The sequence below is a fragment of the Macaca mulatta genome, chromosome 5 (genome assembly GCF_049350105.2).
Source record: "Macaca mulatta isolate MMU2019108-1 chromosome 5, T2T-MMU8v2.0, whole genome shotgun sequence".
Lineage (NCBI taxonomy): Eukaryota > Metazoa > Chordata > Mammalia > Primates > Cercopithecidae > Macaca > Macaca mulatta.
The window spans coordinates 174,626,827-174,642,353 of NC_133410.1; the positions used below are offsets into that span (position 1 = coordinate 174,626,827).

At 35.3% G+C, this 15,527-nt stretch overlaps 1 protein-coding gene across 2 annotated transcripts in view; it reads left to right on the top strand.

The window, feature by feature from the left end:
* The window catches only part of TLL1 (tolloid like 1), a 226,633-nt gene that overhangs the window by 194,401 nt on the left and 16,705 nt on the right, over window positions 1-15,527 (top strand). For both annotated transcript variants that reach the window (XM_028848870.2, XM_015139468.3), the window contains 2 exons: window positions 4,325-4,450; window positions 7,347-7,474. In XM_028848870.2, coding sequence (XP_028704703.2) covers window positions 4,325-4,450; window positions 7,347-7,474 — 254 coding nt within the window. The remainder of the gene's footprint in view (window positions 1-4,324; window positions 4,451-7,346; window positions 7,475-15,527) is intronic.

A 15,527-nucleotide genomic window follows, 5' to 3' on the forward strand; every position in this document is an offset into this window, starting at 1 on the left:
AGCAGTCTCCCTCAGGGAAAAATCTATTAGGAATGTGATCTAACTATTGCTGATAAGCCTAGGGACTTGCTCAAGGACAGAAATGGACTAAAACTCGTTTTCCGACTCCCAGTTCATCTGTCTGTAACAAATGGAGGAGTCACTTAAAATAATGTGTGCATTGCAATCTTTCTAGCTCTAAATTCAAGTAATTTCAATTGACATGCTCCTCATCTTATCTTCCTGTGAGTGTGTCTCGATATTTGTAAGTGTCCTTCTTGTCCACTGTTTCTCTCATGGAATGGTTGTTGATATTTGCAGATGAAATTCGACATGATACTACTCTAACAAAATTTTAAGGTGATTAATTACACACAGTAGCACAACTTTCTTGTATGATTTTGAATCCTGCTTCCAAGTTTTCATCATTAATGATATTTAAATATTTGCATGTTTATGGAAACAGAAAATTATCTCTGTTGTAGCTGTCCTAGTGTTTATTGGTGCTTTTTTGTAGGTGATTATTTACTGGATAGTTTTATGTCGGGCCTGTGTGTGCTGTGCATGTGTCCATTTATTTCAGATCCTGAACATTTAATTTGAGAATACCTGCTCTTGTATATTTCTGTTCTGTTGCTTGGACAATTGACTTCTTTTTCCTACAGATAAGGAAGCTTTCTGCAAAGAGAAAATTTTTATTTTTGAATATTGCAAGAACTTGATACAGGTTGCAACTTCAGTTCCATCCAGTATGTATCATTCATAGATTGATGACCTCTGATAGTCTCAGAGGTTCGCTGTAGGCCTCTGATGGAAGAATACCCCCTTCCTTTTTCCTAATGATGGGCCTTGTCTTTATCTTACATGAAGGAATGGAAAGCAGACATGTCCATTCCAGAGAAGGGGGCTAATTTCCATCTGCAGAAAATAAATGCTTTTATTTCTCCTCAATAAAACATTTATTTCTAGCACTAAGAAAAACACTTTTTTCTTTATTTTGTGTCTAGTATATGAAAATGCCAGAAAATTTCAAATAAATTATTGATAGAAATTTCAGTTATTGAATGTGTTACGCAGACATTATGAGAAATGTTTAAATGTCTCTCCTCCTCCCTTTTCTCTTTCCTTGGATTTGTATTCTTCAAAACAGAGTTTTTGTCCTAAGAGGAGAAATGGACAGAAGTTAATTATGTTTGCTAATAACTTTTTTCCAAGTTTGATGGCCTTTCATAAATAAGAAATCTATGGTATATTTGCAGAACTTATCTTGTATGAAGTTGCCATTTCTCATCAACATAAGAAATCCAAAATTGCATTCACTTTAATTAGAATACTCTATTAACTCCTGTTCAAACAAGTGATTTTAAAACAACCACACCATATTTACTACTCCACAGATGAATTAAAATATTTTTCAAAATATAGTGCAAAATACCAAAATATTTTTAGTCTGCATGATGTAAAACATCTGGATAATTTTAAGTATTCCAATGATTTCCTGAAATTTTCTCTTTTCATATGACTATTTGACACATGGAGGTACAGTTTTATATGCTACTTTTCAGGACATAATAACTTTCTTCTTTTGCCTTTAGATGATATTTTGATTAGTTCAGTTTTGAATTTAGCTAAAATTTAGACTAACTCATAAGTATATTCTAGCTGCCTAACTGGTAACTTTTCATTTCATGCAACCTTAAATTAAATTATGCTATATCAGATGTGCAAATGAAGGCAGGAAACTCTGATAAATTGGGAAAGTAAAAAATAACAGATACTTAGAGAATAATGACTATATAAATAGTAATAACTCTTCTTCTTCCCTGTCTTATATTTGTTCTCTTTCATCTTCTTCCTCTTCTTTCTTTTCTTCTTCCTCTTGCTCCTCCTCCTCCTCTGCTTTCTCTTCTTCCAAAAATTATTCTGAAATTATTATTATTATCTTTAGCACAGCAAGAGTATTAATGGTTGGCTACAAAATCATGGAAATATAATTGGTTTCATTTTGTATTTTATCTCTCTTTAGTTACTATTACTATAGGTCAGTTTATTTTTTAATAGATCTTGAAATGAATTATACTCCGAAATATGAGCAATATGACCTTTCCACTAGAATGAAGTTTGGATTTTAGGGATATTTTATGTTTTGGAATTCTTTTTATTACAAAATGACTGGATTTAAACACAGCAATAATGCATGTGTTATTGAATAACACTTATGTTCATCTTTGTATTTTAACATTTTTGTATCTTTCATGCATGGCAATCCAAATAGGTACCAATAAAAGGGTGAGATTCAGCCCATCTCTGCCTCTTCACTGTTTGTCTCTGAGCAGTTCATCTGTTTATCAGTCAATTGCAAATGTGAACAAATTTTCTCTAAGCTACTTTGCATATAGTTGTTAGGTTTCCGAGCTACTCTCAAAACTCTGGTTGACCCAGGGTACAACTAAAGTTCACTCTATCAGGTCTTATATTAAGTATATAAAACCATCATTATATAAACATTTTCAAAGGAAATATGTGTCTATTTCAGAATAATTCTGTCACCAGCATTTTCTTAATTGGTTCTTCCATTTAGCAGAGATAAATTCTACATTCACTCATAAGGAAGCGTTTTTCTGAAGCTTCGTAAGGGAAAGAGCCTCTGGAAAGTAAGAGTGAAAAACAAATTTAAGCAATTCATTGCTTAACCGTCTGCATTAGAAAATGCAGGCAGCTGATACCATGGTGGTAGGAAGTATGGTTTACTGTCCACCCGTTCTGTATAAGCCATTTGTAATTCATAAACTATAATTCTCACTGTCGATACAGCTAATGGAATAAGAGTTCAAAATTATGTTAAATTTCTCTAAAATTGATTATACAAATCTAATTTTCTATTAACTGCTACTTTTTTCTATATTTCGGTGTTTGATGCTCTTTCACAGAATGATTGTCTTTGTTCTGCTTTTATTTTGTTTTGCTTTTGGCTTATTCTCCATAGTAAGTGTTGAAAGAATAATGGAAGTGTCAAGGATAGGTGGAGAACACATAACTCACAAATATACTAATTATGATATATCCTTTAAAAACTGAGATTGCCTGTGTGTATTTAAAATATTCAGATAGTGCCAATGCATTCATATCGCCTGTAAGCGTGTGTGTTATGTAATCAATCTTCAAATGTGACAAAATAGATGCATCTTTAAAAATTATCATCAGATTCTTTGATAAAAATACCTTCCCTAAACATTTTTTCCATGGAATGAATATAGATTTGATTAAAAAGCAAAAATAGTATAATTTCTATGCCACCAAGAGCTTGCCAGTGCTCACTAGCAAAATCAGCTGAGAGTGTCCAATTTGAATTCAGCCTAACTCCTCATATGATGTAACTCGTCCTTTTCATTCTCTATGTGTGGGAGTGATGAAAGTCTGAGTGACGTGCCATCATGAATGTGTGTCAGGAACAATCTGCCAGTTTTGACGTTAATGGACAGGCCAGCTATGGAATGACAGCTGAGTGACATGAGTGATGGTTCATGCCTCACTGAATTGACTGCCTGTTAATCTAGTTTGGCTTTTTTCCCTGTAGTGAATTTGTTGGCTATTTTTTGGGGCTCATATTTCCTAGTCTAATCTTTACCTTACTTCTAGCACACTAAAAGCCCTTTTAGGGGATGACTTATTAATAAACTTGTCTGCCACAGTATATTTGTTTAAAATACATAAATTTCATTTCTTCTGTAGAATAGTTTAATTATGCCTTTTTTCTGCTTGGAATGCTATGAAATGTCCAAATTCATTAATGCTAAGCATAACCGCAAAGTTAATGGGGAAAAAAAAAATCAACTACAGTAATTATACTGAGTGATTTTTTTAAGTGATTACATACAAATCTTGGAACCTTGTTTAGCCTCTGTCTGTATACCATGGTTAATATATTGAAGGATATCCCTCTACTTAAATGCTATTTCTTGCCCCTATTCAAACTATGCACAATTTTAAATTTATTTTTTAAAATTAGCAGTAAATGTTTAGGGTTAATTTGAAAGAAAGATCTACTGATTCCCTCTTTCTCCTACCTAAAACTTCTACTCCAGCATAGGAATAAAAGAGGGTTACAAGTTATTATCATAGTACTAATGGTCTTGGAAATTTGATTCATGGTACGAGGCTACAAGCTAAACAAGGAAAGGGTACAACTAAGAGATCATACATTTTTGTTTGTTTTATGTTGGGAACAGGAGAAACCATGACTTAGTTTACCCTTTGGCAGTGTTAACCACAACTAAATGACTCCCTTTGATATCCTTTGTTTTTAAAGTTACTTACTAAACCATGGGATTGATCTCTTTGCTAGACAAAGACGAATGCTCCAAGGATAATGGTGGATGTCAGCACGAATGTGTCAACACGATGGGGAGCTACATGTGTCAGTGCCGTAATGGATTTGTGCTGCATGAAAATAAACATGATTGCAAGGAAGGTATGGAAAGGAATACACTTTTCTTGACAACATGTAGAATTGCATGTGGTTTGGATAAAGCACTGCTTCCAAGTAGAGTTAATCATTTCAATGAGTGATCTCATGGTGGGCTACCCAAATGTCAAAAAACAAAATTCTGTGTAATGTTCAAAGATCCAAGGCAAATGACTGGATCTTTACTTTGCATATAGGTGGCATTAGAGTAGCTTTGTATAACAGACATAGTAGCTGCTAGGATACCATCTGGTAGCCAGAAAAGCACCACGTTCTCCCCAGGTCTTTGTGGAACAGACCTTATAACAGCATGCATAGTTAAACTTAACTTCTGCTAAATGTTTTGCATTTGATGTAATACTCCTCCCAAAAATATCTTGTATATCTTGTGCATGTGCTACATAAGTGATGTCCCTTTAAATACCAGGAGTGTCAAACTCAAATGCCTACCAAAGGGAAGACATTTGAAAATGGTAGATACTGTGTCATTTAAAGTTTGAAGTCATGGTGTTGGTCCAGAAAAGCTTAATAGTAGCACAATCATACCCTACCAGATTTTGTCCCCAAGGCCTTACAAAATTCCACAACTTTTTAAAAGTAGTAATCTTAATCCCCTTAGCCACTATGAACTAGACGAGAACTTTAAATAGTTATTCAGCTCTTATTTCTTTCTTTGACAGTCTGTTCCCGAATTTTCTACTTAAGTTGGATTTATGCATGTTTTGAGAGGAGAATTACTAAGGCAAATTTTATAACTTTAGTCACCATATGTACATTGGAAGGTACCTGACTCTAACCACAGTTAGATAAGAATGTTTTGTGTAAACATTGCAATAATAGAGAATATCCTGAGTTGACCCTTGTTCCATTCAACTCCTTTGAAATATGGTTACATGTCGAGGATTTTCTTTTTCTCATTGAGCTAATGACATTGTGCAGAATCATATACAAGCAGGAATTTTTCTTTCTCTCCTTTCATGTATAAGCATAATATCTGTAACTTGGTAAGATAAGATATGCTATTAAATCAATAGATTAGGAAATAGGTCCAGGTTTTTGGGGTTTTGGGGGTTTTCTTTTTTGTTTTTATTTTGAAACAGGGTCTCCCTCCGTTGCCAAGGCTGGAGTGCAGTGGTGTGATCTCAACTGATTGCAGCCTCGACCTCCCAGGCTTAAGCAATTCTCCCACCTCAGTCTCCCAAGTAGCTAGGACTACAGGTGCACACCACCATGCCTAGCTAATTTTTTGTATTTTTTTGTAGAGACGGGTTTTTGCCATGTTGCTCAGGCTGGTCTCGAACTCCTGAGCTCAAGCAGTCCACCTGCCATGGCCTCCCAAAGTGCTGGGATTGCAGGCATGAGCGACTGCACGTGGCCCAGGTTTTTGTTTTTTGTTTTGCAGACATTGAAGGTAATTCAGAGAAAAAAAAACAAGACAGCTTTTATAGATTATAGATTATACATGTAGCCTGTGGATCACAGGTACAAATATGTCTCTGTTCATTACATAAATGATATAGGAAACTTCATTATAGATAAAACAACATGCAGACGCACCTTAATAAACTTGTCCTATTGCCAGGAAAGGGGTTGGATCATCTTTTACCTTCACTATAGTACATGCTCCTTGTACACTTTAGCAACGAGCCTCTCAACCTAGTCTCAGTGTCATCGCCACATCCTGCAGAGATCACATTTCACATTGCAAGGCTGAGACAGGGACGATGAAATTTAGAAAACCCTTGTCATGACTGGATCCAAACTTTCAAGGCTATGTCTTGCTACCATAATCATAGATTATCAGACAGGAACTGAATTTTACCTTCCACTTTATTGTAATCTTCTGTTGCAAATACAAATCTCCCTATGGAAACCTAGCACAATTAAGGTGAAGGTCTAGTATGAATGATTGCAGCAGTGGGGCCAACAGCAACTACAGTAAGTGCACTAACTAATGTTGGGCCATGTTACCCTTGCCCTGTGGCCCCGAAGGGTATAACCGGTGTGTTTTCCGTTGAATAAAGTATTTCACCAAATGTATTGCTCAGGAAATTTTAGAAAATTATATGTACACAATACATAACAAATAATCCCAGTCTAAACAAGGATGTATGTTATAGAATTTCCTAAATTATATAGAAAGAACACAGCTTGAGGATAATAAGTGTTTTTGAAATTTAACATTAACCATGTGGAAAGATCTTGTCTAAAATGAGCTTATTTTAATTGTAAAAAAAAAAAAAAAACCATTACATAATTATACTGATTGAATGAGGTATCCTTTGAAGTTCAGAAGCATCTCTAGGGCTAATAGCTGTTCATTTATTTTTCCTCTTAGTGCTTCTACTTGCTTTGATAAAATTAGGGCTAATTTATTTTAGAAGCTAAAATTATGATACAGGTATTCAAGTGTATATTTAACTAAGGGAGAGAGAAAATGTAAATACGTGATTCAAAAGGTGCCTTCATGATGTTAATTAGCTGTAAATGATGTTTCTTTTAATAGGAAAAAAGTTGCAAATGGCATAGTCCAATGATGTTTGTTTGTGACATTGGATTAAATACACCCAGTGTTGATATTCTCGACTGTCAATATATGTTGCACTGTTAAAGTCTGAACCACAGACCCATCAGTTTAAAATAAAAGTTCAATTTATTTTAGGCATTTATCTGATTTATGGTAAATACTTAATTTCATGTGAGGCAGACAACAAACATTGGCTGATTATACTCAGCAACAGATTTCCCAGAGCAGATGAATATGATAACCGACACGGAAGTGATAATTAGCTGGTATTCAGGAAAATCTTTCAGCAGGGCAGTGGGCAAATAGGCTGCTTGCTTTCTGCCTCAAACCTGGGCTGGATTGCCACACTGTCTGATATTATGGTTATTGGTACAGCTGAGTGTGAACAGAAGATCCACAGTCCAAGTGGCCTCATCACCAGTCCCAACTGGCCAGACAAGTACCCAAGCAGGAAAGAATGCACTTGGGAGATCAGCGCCACTCCCGGCCACCGAATCAAATTAGTAAGTGAGCACATCCTTTTACTTTCCATTAACCCGACTGCCCTTGTCTTGCATTACAAGCACTAGGAAATAAAATGGAAGTTTATCTAATTGAATTGAATCATAGGCAGCTGGAAAAGATTTTTTGTCTCATGCTTTCCTCCTTACACTAAAATCCTTGACTTGACTTCCTAGATCAAGGTGACTGCCACGTTGTTCTCCTCTAGTGTTTCTTATTCTGGTTGTTTTATAAGGCATTACCAAAGTTGCTTCAAAACAGTAGTCTTTATTTCTTAATATATTACTGGTAATTATATTTTCAAATTTGGAAAATAAATGAAGAAATAAAAGAATCAGAAATTTGCCAGAAAGCACAGAATAATAATTCACTTAAACCCAGCATAACATATTCTACAGGTTATACCAATTCCATATACATATGTATTTTTCATAATAGAATCAATTTTGTCTTGTGGTGTACAGAATATTATTTTTGCATGATATATTGCCCTCTGTACAAAGATACTGATTTCCTTGGATTTTGCCCACATTTTATCGGGCATGAGTAATTCAAATATGAGTATAATGTCTCATCTCTCTTGCATTCTTCTCATTTTGCATTCTGGCCTGGTCATAAATAATAACCTGATAATAAATGTTAAATTTCATTATAGGCCACAGAGTGTTTGAAGAGTATAATCTAAAGAAATAAAAATATAGAAATGTAGAAATGTTAACAATTTCCTGCAATATGTTGTTTTTAGAAGCAAAAGGCAGTGCCAACTAACAAGGCTCAGGAAAGAGCCCAGCAGGCACTATAATGACAAAAATTGTCTGAGGAGTGAGGCTACTAGTCCAAGGTAGCTCACTAGATGAGTCCAATCATAAGCTTAATTTTTAAATTTCTTGTTTTGACTCTTCCCTCAGTGACTATTATTGGCCAATAAAAAGGCCTTATTTATATACAACATTATAATAAAATCAGAGACAGTTGCCAAGAAATTCATATTCTTAGTATGGAGGTCCTTCCAATCTCCATAGTTGTAAGTGATTTCCCAGACAGAGATATCAGTTCATTTCAGCCACACTGTTGAAGGATCCTAAATGCTGAGAGACAGCACTAGAGGAACTCAACTGCTCTCCAGTCCTGTCCAAGGTCCTGATTGAGAGGATGATTCCCTGAACCTTATGGTAACTTCCTGAGCCTTATGGGCTGAAATATAGAGGCTGCATTCTTTTAAGGAGTTCATTTTCTTAAGAGAGTTGGAAAAATTGATTTTCATGAAGACATTTCTTTGTCTCAATCCAAATTTTTGTTGGATATCATATTCCTTCTTTCTGAAGAACTTATTTTTATATTTGGTATAAAGCATGTACATTAACACTTTTGAAAGCTGTTTTCATTGCATATAGAATTCTAGGATGACAGTTTTCTTTCTCCATCTTGAATGATTCCATTTTTTTCTGGCTTACATAGTTTTCCATACTTCTTTGGTAAATCTTATCATTATATCATAAGTCATGATTATTTTTTCTATGGCTGCCTTCAAAATTTTCTTTTTATCAGCAATTTGAATATAATGTATGCAGGTGTATGTGTTTATGTGTGTGTATGTTTCTGTTTAATAATTTTTTGGTATTTTTCCTTTTCAGAATTATCTGAATTTCTTGCATCTGTATTGTGGGGTCTGTCATTAATTTTGGAAAATTCTCAATTGTTATTTCTTCTTATAATTCTTCTGTGCCATTGTCTCTCTTCTGGGATTCAAATTACTTATGGACTAGATTGTTTGCTGTTATTCCTCAACTCTTGGATATTCGGTTCATTTTTTGCCCTTCTTTCTGAGTTTAAGTTTCAGTAATTTCTACTGACCTATCTTAAAATTCAGTAATTATTTCTTCAGCTGTCTTGAATCTACTGATAAATTTGTCAAAAGCATTCTTTATCTCTATTACCATGTTCTTTATTTCTAGCATTTACGTTTCACTTATTATAGCTTCCAGTTGTGTTAGTCTGTTTGGGATGTCATAACAGATTATCACAGACTTACGGCTTAAACGACAGAAATTTATTTTCTCATAGTTCTGGAGGCTAGAAGTCCAAGATCAAGCTGTACTTAACAAGGGTTAGTGTCTGGTGAGGACTCTCTTTCTGGCTTGTATATGGCTCCACCTCACTGTATACTCACATGGCCTTTTCTCTGTGTATTCACAGAGAGAGACAGAGCTCCGGTGTCTCTTACCGCCCTAAACATATCACGTTGGGGGTTAGGACTTCAACATTAATTTTAGAAAAACACAATTCAATCCATAACACCGTTTATCTGCTGAAATCTCTCATTTGTTCTTGCATATTCTCTGCATCTTCACTAGGATATTTAACTTATCAATGTTAAATTCGTAGTTCCTTTAAATTCCATTTGATATAAACATAGGGGCCATGGGCTCAGGTCTGTTCTGTTGATTGTTTTGTCTCTTAGCAGTGTTTGATTTTTCTTGCCTTTTGTGTCTCATTTTTCTTTTATTAAAATAAGACATTATGTGTGCAATGGTAGAGACTTTATGTCTGGAAATGGATACATCTCTTGTGTTAGCTTATTAGTGTATTTGTGTGTATGAAGAAGGGTGTTAGGTGGATCTAATTAAGCCAAGATTGGATTTCCTTGTTCTATTATTATCTTCATTGCACCACGGGCTTCAAATTCCTTTTTCTTCGGGTGGAGGTTGGGATTTAAGAGGTGTTTTCTCAATGCTTCTGTTTCACTCGTACCTTCTCTGTTCATCCCCAGCGCAAATATCGTTCCTCTCCACCCTTTTTTGTCTTTATCAGTGATAGATGGCAGTTGCTTGTTACTTGGTGCTTGCTAGTCTGGTGGTGAAGGCAAAGGGTTCTTTATTATTTCAGTACAGACTCCACCTTAGGCAGGCCCTGCATGTTCGGGTCTTGGTGTTGAGCTTTCTCAGTGATCCTTTTTCTTCTCTTCATGGCAGTGAAACTCTGTCTATATATCTTATGAATCTTCCTTGGGAGAGAGTTTCTTTTCAGTCTCCTAGTGGTAGAAGATCTCTAATGTTACTGGTAGTTGATCCTGAATCCAGGACTTCCCGTAGGGGAAAGGTAGGTTTTGGATTTGGTTTTATTTTGTTTTGTCTGTTTTGTTTTGACATTTCCTCTGCCTGCAGTGGCTCTGTACCTTTGTCGTCGGGGTGGCAGGGTTTTCTGCTTCTCCTTCAGAGGCTTAAGGCTGTGTTTTCTGAAGAAGAAATACAATGAGGCTTCAGACTTTTCTCGTGGCAGTGACCACTTCCCTTTCTCAAGCCTGAAACACGAAGGAAGGCACTCACCCACCTCCTGCTTTTTCCACAAATGTTCTTGTGAGCAGGAGATGGAGGTCCACGGAAAAGGATCTGCAAGTGTGTACAAGTTCCCTTCGTGTCTGTAGTTTCCTCTTCCCCTCATCCACACATGACCTTCACCAAGCCATCACCAATTTTATCAGAATGCTTTTCAGCTGGCTGTATGATACCAACATCTCTTCCTCTTGTAGTCTGCCACTGTCACATCTTTCCTTGGAAGGGCCTGACATTCAGTAGACTTCAGACTACTGTGATTTCCATGCTTTGGTGTGTTCAACCAATGTCGTGATTTTTTTTTTTTTTTCACACTTTACATCATGGCTTTTTCTTGTTGTCAGGGTAGAAGTAAAACTAGTTCCAGCTTTCTATATCCAAGGGAAAGTAGAACTCCTAATATACCCCGGTTTTAAACATAGCAATACTCAATCCATTCTCAATTATATATCTTTCAGCTTGAAACATCTCATCTAACTCAAGGGCAATCTGTTCCTTCACAAATTGCAGGATTTATTTTTCTTGCCAATATTCAACTTGAGAATTAGGACATAAAGCATGTCTGTTCAACCATGGTCATACCTGCTGGTATCCTAAGAAGGTAATATTCAGAAGCAAACTGAGAGCTTTAACGCAAGTATTAAACTTTATTTTAGGAATTGGAATTTGTGTTTTTTGTGGAAGTAGTTATAGTGTAAGCTAGGTTTTCTCAAATGCTAGCATGTGTCAGAATTACCTGGAAGGCTTGTGAAAACATACATTGCTGCCACACCAGAACTTCTGATTCATAGCATAATATTGATTGCCACCATCCTATCCCACGGATCATGTTCATATAAAGCCAGACTCTCAATAGCATCCTAAGAGCCAGGGTTAGTAGAAAGTGTGTCACAACAGATTAGCCACCCACTCCAAGTAACATTTTGGTTCTATATTTTTAACTCTTGCCATTTTCACACTATAATTGCTTTTTTTCCCCGATTGCCTTTCTGCATGTAATGTAACTGTTATCTAGTGTTATCTACTTTAAAACTGAAATCACTATTGTTGCAGATATCAGCCAATAGTCATTTAGTGAACAATACTTTATAATAACAGTTCAAACCATTCAATCACCGACCCATGTACTTTGACATTTATAATACAGGAAATTTCATCAAGATGTTACAATGTGTAAAATAAAAGCATTTTGCCTGATTTCTTTAGGATCTTTAAATTTTTTTGTTTTTGTTTTGTTTTGTTTTTTGGAGTTGGAGTCTTCCTCTGTCACCCAGGCTGGAGTGCAAAGGTGCAACCTCGGCTCACTGCAACCTCCACCTCCGGGGTTCAAGCAATTCTCCTGCCTCGGCCTTCCAAGTAGCTGGAATTACAGGCGCCTGTCACCAAACCTGGCTAATTTTTGTATTTTTGTAGAGACAGGGTTTTGCTATGTTGGCCAGGCTGGTCTCGAACTCCTGACCTCAGGAAATCTGCCCCCCTTAACCTCCCAAAGTGTTGAGATTACAGGAGTGAGCCACCATGCCTGGATAGATCTTTAATTTTTATGGAAGAATTTCAACCAAAACTGAAATTTAGAAAACGAGTTCAATGAAACTTGAACAATTATGAAACATTTTAATCCTCTTAGGTCAAGAGCTCCTGGTAGATACTTGGTTACCAACTGGCTTCATTATGGGCAAGGGCAGGGATGAAAGGCAAAGAAAACATTTGGGTCCTTATGTTTACAGTGGAGCTTTCTTCACAATTCATGGATTGATATTCCTTTTTCTATAGGTAGGGTGGGAAAATAAGAAAGAATTTTTTTTCTTTTTTCAATTTATGTTTTCTAATTGGCAGATAAAATTGCATGTATTTACCATGTACAATGTGATATGTTGAAGTACATGTACATTGTTTAATAACTAAATTTAGCTAATTAATATATGTATTATTCATCTTTTGATCATATTTGTGGGGAAAAAAACACTTAACATTCACTATCTTAGCATTTTTTAAGAGTATAATGTATTATTAACTGTAAGTCACCATGTTGTATGATAGTTCTATTGAATTTATTCCTTCTATCTAACTGAAACTTTGTATTTTTTCCTTAAATCTACTCAACCCTTTCCCATCTCAGCCACCCTAGCCTTTGGTCAACACCATTCAACTCTCTGCTTCTTTAAGTTTGATCATTTTAGATTCCACATATAAGTGTGACCATGTAGTATTTATCTTTCTGTGCCTGGCTTATTTAACTTAATGTAATGTCCTGCGGGTTCATCCATGTTGCTACAAATGACAAGGTTTCCTTCATTTAGTGGCTCCACTGTGTATATATACCACATTTTGTAATCCATTCATCCACTGATGGACACTTAGGTTCATTCCATATCTTGGCTATTGTGAGTAGTGCTGCAGTGAACATGGGAGCAACAGACATTCCTTCAACATCCTGATTTCATTTATTTTTGATATAAACTCAGTAGTTGTGAAATTGCTGGACAATAGGTTAATTCTATTTTTAACTTTTTTCAAATGGCTGTACTAATTTACATTCCCAACAACAGTATGCAAGGATTCCCTTTTCTCCACATCCTCACCAACACTTGTTATCTTTTGTGTTTATGATAATAGTCACTCTGGCAGGTGTGGGGTGATATCTCATTTTGGTTTTGATTTGCATTTTCTGGATGGTTAGTGATGTTGAACGTTTTTTTCAAATACCTGTTGGTCATTTGTGTCTTTTCTTTTGAGGAATGTCTATTCAAGCCCTTTGCTCATAAATAGGTTTATTTGTTTCCTTGCTATTGAGTTGTTTGAATTCCTTTTATATTTTGGATATTAGCGTAGTATCAGATGTATGATTCATAAATATTTTCTCCCATTCTGTAGGTTGTCTTTCCACGCTGTTGATTGCTCCCTTTCCTGTACAGAAGCTTTTTAGTTTGATGTAATCCCATTGTCTATTTTTGCTTTCCTTGTCTGTGTTTTTGGGGTGAAATCCAAAAAGTCATTGCCCAGACCAATGTCATGGAACTTTTCCCTACGTTTTCCTCTAGTAATTTTCATAGTTTTGAATCTTATATTTATGTCTTTAATTCATTTAGAATTGATTTTTCAATATAGTGTGACATATGGGTCTATTGTCATTCTTCTGCATGTGGATATCCAGTTTTCCCAACACAATAGGAGGGGACTCTCCTTTCCCTATTGTGTGTTCTTGGCATCTTTGTCAAAAATCAGTTGGCTGTAAATGTGTGGATTTATTTCTGGGCTCACTATTCTGTTTTGTCAGTTTATGTGCCTGTTTTTATGCCAGTATTATTGCTGTTTTGGTTACAATAGCTTTGTAGTATATTTTGAGGTCAGGTAGTAGGATGATTCTAACTTTGGTTTTTTTGTTTTTCAGTTTTTGTTTTGTTCAAGATTGCTTTGGCTATGCAGTCTTTTTGTGGTTCCATACACATTTTAGTGTTTTCTTTTTTTCTGTTCCTTTGAAAAAAATGTTATTTGTGTTTTGTTTCATCAGTGTTTTATAGTTTTCAGTGTAGAGATTTCTACTTACTGGGTTAAGTTTATTTCAAGGTATTATAATTTTTGGAGCTGTTGTAAATGGTATTGTTTTCTTGATTTCTTTTTCAGATAGTTTATTGCTCGTAAATAAGAATGTGACTGATTTTTGCCTATTGATTTTATATCTGGCAACTTTACTGAATTTATTTATTACTTTCTAATAGGTTTCTGGTGGAGTCTTCAGAGTTTTCTCTGCATGAGATTGTGTCATCTGCAAACAGGGATAATTTAACTTTTCTTTTTTTTAATTTGGATGCATTTTATTTCTATGGCCTAATTGCTCTGTCTAGGACCTCCGGTACTATACTGAATAGAAGTGGTGAGAGTGGGCATCGTTGTCTTATTTCGGATCTCAGAGGAAAAGCTTTTAGCTTTTCTCAGTTGATTATGATGTTAGCTGTGGGTTTGTCATACATAGTCTTTATTGTGTTGTTGCACATTCTTTATATGCCTAATTTGTTGAGAGTTTTTTTTTTTTTTAACATGAAAGGACGTTGAATTTGCCAAATTTTTTTTCTATTAATATGATGAGATCATTTTTGTCCTTCATTCTGTTAATGTCTTGCCTCATGTTTATAGATCTACATATGTTGAACGATACTTGCATCCTTGGGATGAATCACACTTTATCATAGTGAATGGTCTTTTCAATGTGCTATTGAATTCGGTTTGCTAGTATTTTGTTGAAGGCTTTTCATCCATGTTCATTAGTGATACTGCTCTTCAGGCTTTTTGTTGCTGTTGTTGGGTAATTGTCTGGTTTTGGTATCAGGATAACACAAGATTTCTACATGTTCCCTATTCAGTTTAGAAGCAAGGAAAAGAAAATTGTCACTGAAGACAATTTTATGAGATAATTTTTTAAATCATAGTTTATGAATTTTGAAAGCCTACTGTACTTTCTAACCCAAATTGTCCTGTAACTTGATGTATGGTTTTGTCGAGTGACATGTAGGTAGTGGCTGATAGGTATAAACAAGCCTTCTTTCACTGTGTCTGAGATCACAATTATTTTGGTTAATTTGGGTTATAAGGCTATAACTCAAAAAGACACTTAGATGATCTAGCAGTTATAGATAATAGGAATTACAATAAAATTCCTATATGCCCTTTGTGAGATAGGAGCATTCATGTGCATGATGTTCATTCACCATATGTATATTCAGTT